The sequence below is a fragment of the Brugia malayi genome, assembly GCF_000002995.4.
Source record: "Brugia malayi strain FR3 genome assembly, contig: Bm_v4_Chr4_scaffold_001, whole genome shotgun sequence".
Lineage (NCBI taxonomy): Eukaryota > Metazoa > Nematoda > Chromadorea > Rhabditida > Onchocercidae > Brugia > Brugia malayi.
In genome coordinates this window covers 7,241,770-7,252,704 of record NW_025062478.1, presented here as the reverse complement: position 1 = coordinate 7,252,704, position 10,935 = coordinate 7,241,770, and the positions used below count along the sequence as shown (strand labels likewise).

Genomic DNA, 10,935 nt, shown 5'->3' with positions numbered 1-10,935 from the left:
ATCACGACCGACTGGTTTCATACTAATAAAAAACATTAGTGTCCATAATCAAAGAAAATCTTCCGTTTTTTAATTGGAAACAGATAAAACATCACTATTTTCTCAACTTATAGAGAGCTAGTTTACAACCAAAATGATTTCCGAGATTGAAGCTCCTTAATCTCTCTACTGTATGGTATGAAAAACACAGTATTAACTTATTGGCATAACCTCAAATTATGATTGAGTAAACTAATTAATGGTCGCACTCTGTAAATAGTAAGGCTCCGAAGCAGAACTTTATAGCTTAACACCATAAAGCAAATTATTTGAATGAAAAGCACCGAACTAATAGAATGGAAATAAAGATTGGCTGAAGAATGCTTAGAAGAAGCAAGAAGAAGTAGTAAAAAGTTAAAAAAAAGACCGGATTTGGCACAAATTATCATACTCATTTGTTAGCAGGGCTTGAAAATTTGTTGTCTCAATGAATTTCAATTGAGGATACTCATCTTACCCGTTACTTCTCCTTTCCCTCTTCATCGAAATCCTCCCTAAAACACACCTTTCCCGCAGACATTAAATTCAATAGAAGCAAGAACTTGTTCTGTTATATATGTGTACCTCACTACTTGGCGGAAAAACTTGACATCTCTCGACTTCGCTATTTCTTACTAACGCAAATAAAAGTCTCAATGAAGCATTCATCTATCATTTAGAAAATAAATATTGTACTTTAAAGTAATGCGAAGATATTCCATTCATAGCGAATACTCCTCTTAATGAAAAGAACTATATCCCATCATTCACTAAAGCTTTCTTCAAAATCTTGAGTAATTTCTTGAGAATTAGTCATCAGAAAATCACACTCTACTGAATCGCTTTTTATCTTTTTTTAAGAACAACAAATAACAAAACTGCAATCTTCAAATTTGATCTAAAGAACAGAAAAAATTAAAATTTTTTGAAAATGTAAAAATCTGATGCATAATTTATGTTTTTTTTTTTTTTTCAGCTGTTAAATTATAAAAAAGAATTGACAGTTTTTTTTTTTTTTTTACGGAAATGTTTCAGAAACTTTACCTACAATTAAATGTAAAATGTGAAACAAATTAAAAGAGGTGAAAATAAATAGATTCTGATTATGACTATATTAATCACGATTATCAGGTTATTTACTGTTTTATATTATTTGCCTATTGCATCCGATTTTGCTAAACATTTACCTTTATTTTAATCTCCTATAAGCCTTTGACACAAACGATTCATACGTTTCAGTTCAAATGTTTCTCGGATTTCCGTATACTAAATCATATATTTCGATAGAACGTATTTCAGTTCATGAAAGTGACTAGTTGCCTAACTTAAATACGATGAGGATGAAAGAAGTTGAAAAATCAGTTGAAAAAAAGCAGTAAAATGAATTGATGTTTATGCAAAAATTTATGCAGAAATTAAAAATACATATAATATAACTTCCATTTTTGAATGAATTTGAAGTATGACAAGAGTAAAGAAGTGATTAATTATTAGAGAATCCCAGTTAAATCTTTCGTAATCAAAAATAATTCTGTACATCTATGAAAGCAATACAAACAGAATTCAAAGTACTCAAAGTAGCGTGCACTGACTCTTCGCAGTAGTTTAGAATTTGCTTTTATTAAATTAAAAAAGAAAAATTCCTTTCATTAAATTAAAGATATATTTAATTCAAGTTAAAGTTAAGCTCAATAATTATTTGGAAACGTAATTATTATTTCTCAATAATTATTTGAAAAAGAAAGTCCCTGTACAAAAATATTCATTCAAATTGTTTTTTCTTTTTTTAATAATTTTATATTTAATTTAAACGAAATTACTAATTTGCCATTTGTTAATTAAATTCAGTATACCGGTACTACTTTAAATTTTGTTTTATTCCATTAAAAGCTGGAAATTTGTTAAGAACTGAGAAATTCAATTGTTAAAATTTAATTATTTTAGAGAGGTATTGAAAACGTGCACAGTTTGCTCCTAACAACTTAAAGTGCTTTACAACTGAATGAAATTTTAGTAAAAGTATCAGAATCATTTGGCAAAGATCTTGGCTTAAAAATACCAACCTTCCAACTTTAACTTACTTTCAGAAAACTTAACACAGATAACTGAGTGAAGGCGGCCTTTTTTTTAATAAATATAAACTATTAATAATGTAGTTGAGACAACAACTGCCAACTTTTCAATGATACTTGTTAACTGGTAAGAAACTTATGTATCTTACTGCATTCTTCTTTCATTGCAAGTATTTCATTTTTACTTTTCAAAGAAAGTCAAATTTGAGTATGTGATTCCTTGATTTTATCAAGAGAAAAATATTCTGACGCTTTGTCTTCTTGTACTTTGCTGTCTGCACACTTTATTGATTGATCATAACTTCAATCAACTAAGTAACCGGTAACCATTTTCTTATATATCTTTTCTTCATTCCTCTCATTTTCTTCTTTGTCTATGTAATAAAAAAAATAACTACATGATACTTCATGAATTACATGTGTGAAAGGATGTTTGGATCACGGCCAACTGTATTAGTCTAGTTGTTTTAAATCCATCATCGCTTTTTGCCGGAATAATTTAGGCAAAATATCGAAGAGACTGGAATGAATGGTAGTGAATATATGTTAGTCAATAGCTTTTGAATTTGCAATTTATAAAATATAGCAAAAAAATTTAGCTCCAATAGGAAAATTGCTAAAGTTCAAAAGCATGTCATTTTATTTATTTGTTATCTAATTCCTTTTTTTTTCTTTTATTTGTTATCTAATTTTTAAGTCTTTAGTAACAGAAATTTTATAGGGTGAGAAGAAATATTGTTCCACCATGGAAAAAAAGGAGCACTTAACGATGAATTTTCAAGTTTAGCCGGATCAATGAGACTAGTATCATATCATCTCATATCTTGAAATCTCAAATGACGAGTAATCGTGCACCAAATATTGATAGAAGAACGTGTTAATATTACGAAAGCAATCAGTCAATATTTCGTTGTAATTATTAAGATAACTAATTGTTCAACAATTTTTGTTGACAAAAAACAAGAGAATTAAAAACATTTGCTGCGATGAGCTTAGAACTAACTTCTCATCAATTTACCTGTTCTTTTATAACTTTACAAAAAACAAGTAGTAAGTATTTTTGCGCTTCTTGGTATGTTGGAAGGAATATTAGAGAGAGTTTAATGGTCCCACAAAGTGATGTTACTTGTGGCTAACTTTTGTTTACAAAATGATTTTCTTGTGTACTTCTATATTAAAGACTTACCACTGTTTTTATGTTGTCAATTGTTGTTAGTGATTCAATTGATCGGTTTGGAAATGCCAGTTATTTGTATCATTATCTTTAAAATCATTCTAATGATTTTATTCCAGTGATATCATTACTACCTCAGAATGTAACAGAATCCTGAACCAAATGAGTCATATTATTTTTATGTTATTAATTGTCTGTGAATAATTGAAATTAGAGTGATTGAAGCCTTAGAACAGAATTTCTACTTGAGATTATTTTATAATAGTCATAAATACTGATTAACCCATCAGTATCATATTTCAACAATTTCCCAGAATGCGGGCGCATAGAATGTGGCCTTTTTATTGATATAACTAAAGACTTTTATTTTCCAAAACTTTTAGGGATTATGAAAACAGCCTAGCGAGTTAAATAAATTATTTCACTACTTTGTATGTTTAGCTCATTTTAAAATAGGTATCCGGAATACCTGACCAAAACATTTGAGTCCAAAATCTCACTTAAATTTCCTGATCAAATTACGAGTCTAGATTTGACACGATAATAATTTCCAAGAAGAAATAATCAAATCACTTGTAAACGATGCATTGTCAAAAGCGCCTTAGTGCACTTAACCTAATTTAAAAAAATGTGATGACTTCCGCTTTTAAGCAATCAATAAGGATTTCAAAGTTCATTGTGTGTATCACAACATGTGATGAAGAGAAAGTGAAGCGAGTTGCGATGAGATATAGAACTAGCAGTAAGTGAAATAAGTAAGATCAAGATGTAATTTTGTGATGCAACGGCATTCATACATATATACTTGAAAATCTAACAGCTTTTCTCTTTCATTAGTTCTTTCACTTCATTTTCTTCCTCCTAAATAAAAGAAATTATTAAATTTTAAATTTTTGTTTGTTTTCAAGATGGAAAATCAATATGCTTGAAGATAATAGCTAGAATAGCTAATTAGTAATGTCATATAGTATAGTCTTAAATTAATGTTTAATTTACGAGTTGTAACACACGATCGATTGCACTTTGCGTTAAATCATTTGAAGCTTAAATGCCTTTTCAGAAAGCTATCATAGCATCATTGGTACTTCCAAATTATTTACATGCCACATAGACTGTGCTTAATTCAATTAGGGATTTTAACTTATCGTTTTAAATAAATTAGTAATTTATAATTTGTGATACAAGCAGTCGTAACCACAGTAAATGTGTCAGATATCATTGATATTTGTGATTATTGCTATATTTCAGGTAAATTAATAACCTTGAAGCAACAGTGCTTGTTTGTGAAGAACTTTTACTCCTTTAAAAACTTCGAATTCATCTTCTACTTTAGTCAAATATGCCGATAAAATCTGAACTTATAGATGTTGATGTTCCTTGTATATCTTTTCACGAAATGATTTTTTCCGAAATGCGGCGATATGGCAATGAAATAGCATTGGTAAACCCAAAACTTTTCGTAACCATAATTTTTGAAATTATTCAGTTTAATATTTACATTTTATAGGTGAACAATGATACCGATGAAACGTTTACATTTGAGGATATTCTGCTTAAAACAAAATACATAGCAAATTCATTACTTGCAATGGGAATAGAAAAAGGCGAGGTAAGAGCAATAAATTTCTAGGAAATATAGAATTTTTTTTTTTTTGAATTCAAGAAAGAAATGTTTAAAGATTACAGGGAGAAAATGATTAATATTAAAAGGCATAAACTGCTTTAACTTCAGTTGTTGGAGTGGTATCAAATTTTTTGCTGTCCCCGAGAAAAAAATATTTAATTAGTTTGTCATTATTTTGTTTTCACTTTTTCTTAAGTTAAATAGCTTTTTGTGAAAAAATAAAACTAAATAATAAAAATATCTAAAAATAAAACTATAAATATCCAACATTCAACAAGTGGTGAAATGTTTGTTCTCTTCTACACAGTTCAAGTGAATTCCCCAAAAATTTATTTTCTTTTAATATTTTAGCCAATAATTCTATGCGTGCCAAATTGTCCAGAATTCGTATGGCTCTTTCTGGGAATATCACTTGCTGGTGGAATTGTATGTCCATTACACCCGAGTTTTTCAAAAGGTTCATCCATCTTCTTTTCGAAAATTATTTATTTTTCTAAAAACAATCAAGCAATGTTGATGTATCATTAAAGGATGGCGTATCCATCTGACATTGCTATAAATTAGTAAATAAGCATCACTCTATTATATGTTATTTTATTGCTCATTTCTTCTTTTATAATTTCTTATTAATAACGTATTCCTTGCTATGAATAGATAATAGACTGACAACAAATCGTAAAAAGAATCAAAATGACGATAACTCATGCAACGATGATGTATTCGTCCAAGGAGGAGAAAAGAGTCTTTGAAATGAGGGTTTGGCCATTGCAGTGATCATGTGATCAGAAGTTGACAACTGAAAGTAATGATCGAAATTGATTCTCTTATACATGCACAAGAAGTTCTCAAATAACTCGACGTCAGGGTATAGTCTTGGACACTTAAAGCAAACTGGAAAAATAAAGTTTAACAGGTGACTTCCTCGAGAACTGAATCGTTGCTTTGGAGCGAATTTGATAGACTTTCTTAGTTCTCTGAATATCTGCGAAGCCAAATGTCTAGTAGTACACCCGAGAAGTCAATAATGCAGCCTGTAGTAATAACAAAAAGAGTCCAATTCCTTTTGGCGACAACTCTAACAACATATTAGAAAAACGATGCTTCAAGAGTTGGACAAATCGAGGCGTGAATTTTGCAGCAGCAATGATATTCTACTTAATGTTTCTCCAACTACCTCTTCTTCAGTCATCGCTATAAATTTTTTCTGGAAGAGAATTTTGTAATCAAGAGAATCTAAAAAATTATTTCAACGACTTTATTTAATTGCAGAATTTCTATGTTACAGCAATAAAATAAATCTATTTCTCTTTTTTGAGAAAGTATTTTATTTGTTCTTTTATTAGCGAAGATATTCTCAAATCTGTTACAGTGATAAAATTCACTAACTGAATTAGCATTCTAACTTTTCAATTTACAGACGAAATGCGCTGGCAAATAATGGATTCAACATCGAGATTCGCTTTCGTTGTACCGCACGCATTGAATAACGTATCAACGGTGTTTGCCGAGCTGAACATTGATCATAGGGTATATAAAAAGTTTCAAAAATTTATGATAATTTAGTAGAATTCCTGCTGAATACTTTCATAAATTTTAGCACTGAATGCAATGTGGAGATTTTATATGACTTCAGGTAATTTGCATTGGTAATCGCCAGGTATCAAAGGGATTTCCAATCCTGAATGATTTAGCGTTGACAGCAGCTCGTTGTTCTTCAACATATCCAGAAATGATGCCTGAAGAGGACATTGTCTTCTTACCTTATTCAACAGGAACAAGTGGACCACGAAAGGGAGTTGCCATAACGCATTCTGTCCTCAACGCTATGTTAAAAACGTTCAACAAGTAAGATATCTTTCATTGCAGTGAGTTATTTATTTAAACATTCAAATATTTAGCAAATTGATATTTTTTTAGGCTAGAAATTAATAGCAGTATTTTAAAAAGCTAACAAAGCTTTGTTCATCTTTTAAAGAAAAACGAAATTACAACATAAATGATAAAAGCAGTAGATGAGATTAATCAAAGACAGTTCTAGAAAGAGCTAGTAGGATGGTACCTGAATTATAATATTACTCTAAGTTTATCATATCATACAAGTTTCTTTCTTAGTAACAGTAGTCAAGTACTTATCGAATTTGTGATAGCAACTATCAGATTCTGTTACTAATTCGTTAAAACATATCTGCCAATATTATCACCCATGTATTTATCATAACTATCATATGATTACGATAAGCATACATATCTCCTTCATCTCTAGAAAATACCAAAAATCGCTTCTAATCATTTACGTATTTCTGATTGCGCTGTATTTCAGTAGAGAGGCTTACGATTTACCAAGTCATGGTGAGTTTATTCTATCCAGTGCTTTATTTCATGATACATTCGGACGTGACGTGCTTTTTTCATCGTTATTAAATGGTGCAACGATGGTAACATTTACAGATGACGTGAAGACGTTAGCAAAGTGCATTCATGTATATAAGGTTTGATGCCACTTATATCTGCTTGCTTTATGGTTGACTGCCATAAGTTTTTAATTACCTTAATTATTTCAGCAGCAGTATCCCATATTAACCTCCTTTATTTATAAAGAGCAAAGGTTACTGTTACAAAGCAGTATATACTATAACCACAGGAAGTTACAACAACTTCATACCCTAATCGTATCGTCCAACCTTCATTTCTTCATTTTATACGAGATTCAGAATAGGTCCTTGAGTTGATAGGCTCCGTTGATTGCTGATACATACTGTTTTGCAGGTTAAGACACTATTTGTTAGTCCCACTACCCTAAGGCATCTTTGCGATACAGATATAATTGACCATTATCCATACTATCATTTGAAAAATGTAATAATCGGAACAGAAGCGATTGGTGAAGATACGATAAAGCGTGCATATCGTTGCTTACCATCTGTTAAGCATTTTAGTGCCGGTAAGGTTATTTTTTTCATGTTTCAGGTTCTACAGGTATGAATCATAAAGAGAGATTAGTGTGGATAGTTCTGTTGGTTTAGTTTCTTGAAAATGTGACATAATGTCCTCACAGCAATAATTATAGGTAGTTCACATACAAATAATTTATTTCAATTCTAAACCATTTCAGTTTACGAAATGACAGAAGTAGGAATTATCTGTAGGACAACTAAATTTTCTCCTTTCATATCTCGCTCATGCGGAACACTATGTGCAGGCTTAAGCATGATGGTAATTTCTTCATTGCTTAAAATTCGATTTTTTTAAACGCTTCATGTTTGATCTTTAAAAAGATAAAATAGCTTCTAAAATAGCTTTAGTCTTTTAAGAGATAGAAAAGACAAAAAAAAAATTGTTGAAAGATTAGTGATTTTGTAAAATAATAGTAATAAGAAAATTGTTAAGGTGATAGATATGGTTAGTGGGGCTGAAGTTGGTATGAATGAGCAAGGCCTCATTTTACTTCGAGGGCAAACTGTGGTATCACCGTATTGGAAGAATGACAAGGCCACGTTCGAAGATTTTGAGCGAAATGGTTGGAGAAATACCGGTACATGTGACATCTTTTAGTTGAAAACAGTTAAACTCAATAGAAATTTTAAAAAATATTATAAACACAGAATGCTCGTTAATTAGTACATTCTAAAAGTAATGTTATTGCGTTAGAAGATGCTCATAAATCTATAAATTTCTGTAATGTAAGAAGCCGGGAAAATATTTGAACATGAAGTCGTCGTAAAGAGAATTAAATATTAAATAATAGTTGTTGAATACGAATATTAAGAACATGGGAAATGATTTAATGAATTTTGAAGGTGATATTGGATTCTATGATAAGGATGGCAATGTATTCCTTGTTGATCGAGAAAAACAGATGATTAAGGTTGATGGTTTTCAGGTAATTTTTCAAACTTTTGAAAAAAAAGCGTGAAAGAAATGCTTTTAGATACGATTCATCTGTGAATATTTCTTTAGGATTGCTTATCTTAACTAATGTTTTCAAATAATAAATCAACAGTTGCACTTAAGTAAAGAATGAAAATAAGATAGTTAAACTTCTGTTACTTTTACTTAGGAACTGATTTTTCTTATGAACTATGAAATTCTTGAATAAAATACTAAGTCTACTCGTTTAGGTAACACCACAAGAACTGGAATCAATCCTATTAACTCATCCATCCATTGCTGAAGCAGCGATTGTACCAGCAACAAAAGTGAATCAGCAAGAAATACCCGTAGCTTTCGTGGTGCTAAAACCACGTGTGCCTGCCACTGCTGAACAGATTAAGGAATTTATTAATGGTATATTTTAACCTTTACCTGGAATGCACACTACACTTATTTCTCGATAGGAGTGATTTATGGAGCAATAACTGATCTATTTTGGTAGAAATTTGATATGATGGGAGAAATTGATGATTCAGCATTACTGGTGGTCAGTCAAGATCATGAGAATATGTTAGCTTAAAAATAAATTGCATTATTAATTCAATGAAGAACGGCATGCATGTACGAAAACAGCAAGTTGGTTCGAATATTTGACATATAACCATCCTTTCAAAATATCTTGCAAAATATCCATTAATCATTACTTTCATTTTCAGAACGTGTGATGCGTCATAAACAGGTGGATGTTGTTGTGATAGCAATGACATTGCCTCGGTCACCCGGTGGTAAAATACTTTGGCGATTATTGCGCGAGGCTGCTAATAGATACACATAAATTGAATTTCCAACCACAAATATTGAATATTCTTGCCTTTTGCCTAGTTAATAATACTAAATTATGAATTAAATCTTCATTTTTATTACTTGAAACAAAGCGCTATTGTCACAGAAGCTTACCACATCACAGATGTTTTCTTTACTTTTTTATAATGTTTTCTCCAGTAGCGGCAATTATAGAGTAGAATAAATAATTCCCATCAAAATAGTTTTGAATGCAAAAGCAAGAAAGTTTTTCATTCTACTGCTAGGATTTATTTCTATCAAATCTTAATAACAGTAACTGGTTGTTTATTTCATTATAACTATATAAACTTACTTTCTCATGGAGTTTCTTCAGATAGCAATAATCATGGTTTTTTTTTAAAAACAATAGCTTTTTAAAATATTATTTTTTTTGAGTTGAAGAGATAGTCCTTTTATCATTGATTCAGTTTACTTTATTTTTAACAACTATTTAGTTTGCTTTCGAAATAAGCAGCTATTTCAGTTCATTGTTGATAAAATTTTGCTTGTAGTGCTCCCACGGGTGAATTTTCTCTATTTTATATATATATATATATATATTATATATTAATATATTATCACTCAGCTTTGTTGTACTATTTGAATTAAGATTGACAATAATTTTTAGCAATGAAAGTGATTTCGATCGAACTCACTTTCATGAGTTGTTGCATGCATTCATTTCCAAAAACTGGCAATGCATTGCTGTTGCTTTAGATATTTGGTGACAATGAATAATAAAATTGATCGTTGGTGTAGTTTGCAGAATTATATTAAGCGAATGAGAGCCGTAATAAAATTAAAATAAGAAATATAACGATTGCAGACATGAGGAGTTCAGATTGTTCTCATTTTTGAACTCTATCGAAAGACTGTATTCCTTCTGTTTGGAGATCAATCAGTTCATCTGCTCCGCACAGACAAACTTGTTTTATCGTTGTCGTCATCTATTACTTCTCCTAACTTCAAATTTTGTCCTCCGTAATCCACCTGTTTTCGTATCTATCCCGGTTAAAAATACGATAAATCAAAATATCTCGTTTTTCGTCGATTACTTTAAAAGTTTTTGGACTGTATTGTTTTTCGCTGGAAATGAATGCTGAAGTGTCACATCATTCGATAGTAATGGTCAGTGGGCTGATGCTGATGCTGTTGACTTGTATTCATTTCTTATAAATTTGCAACATCACATGTATCTCGTGAATCAATCACTTAGAGCAGTTTGGATATTTCAATAAAATTTCGTTTAGGAATTCTACCACTTCAGTTGTGCTGAAAGTTTAAAACAAAACTTTGAAATGATTCCCATCAATCGAATATAAAAAGTGTAAACT

General features: G+C 30.4%; 1 protein-coding gene across 1 annotated transcript; it reads left to right on the top strand.

Annotated features, from left to right (window-relative positions):
* Positions 1-4,603: 4,603 nt before the first annotated feature.
* Bma-acs-12 (Uncharacterized protein) lies at positions 4,604-9,593 on the top strand (the record flags this gene model as incomplete). The annotated part of the gene is made up of 12 exons (XM_001901694.1): positions 4,604-4,705; positions 4,772-4,873; positions 5,240-5,345; positions 6,306-6,415; positions 6,522-6,733; positions 7,209-7,377; positions 7,655-7,829; positions 8,001-8,101; positions 8,276-8,420; positions 8,686-8,768; positions 9,007-9,172; positions 9,475-9,593. The coding sequence occupies 12 exons, from the start codon at positions 4,604-4,606 to the stop codon at positions 9,591-9,593; spliced, it is 1,590 nt and encodes a 529-aa protein (XP_001901729.1).
* Positions 9,594-10,935: the final 1,342 nt, after the last annotated feature.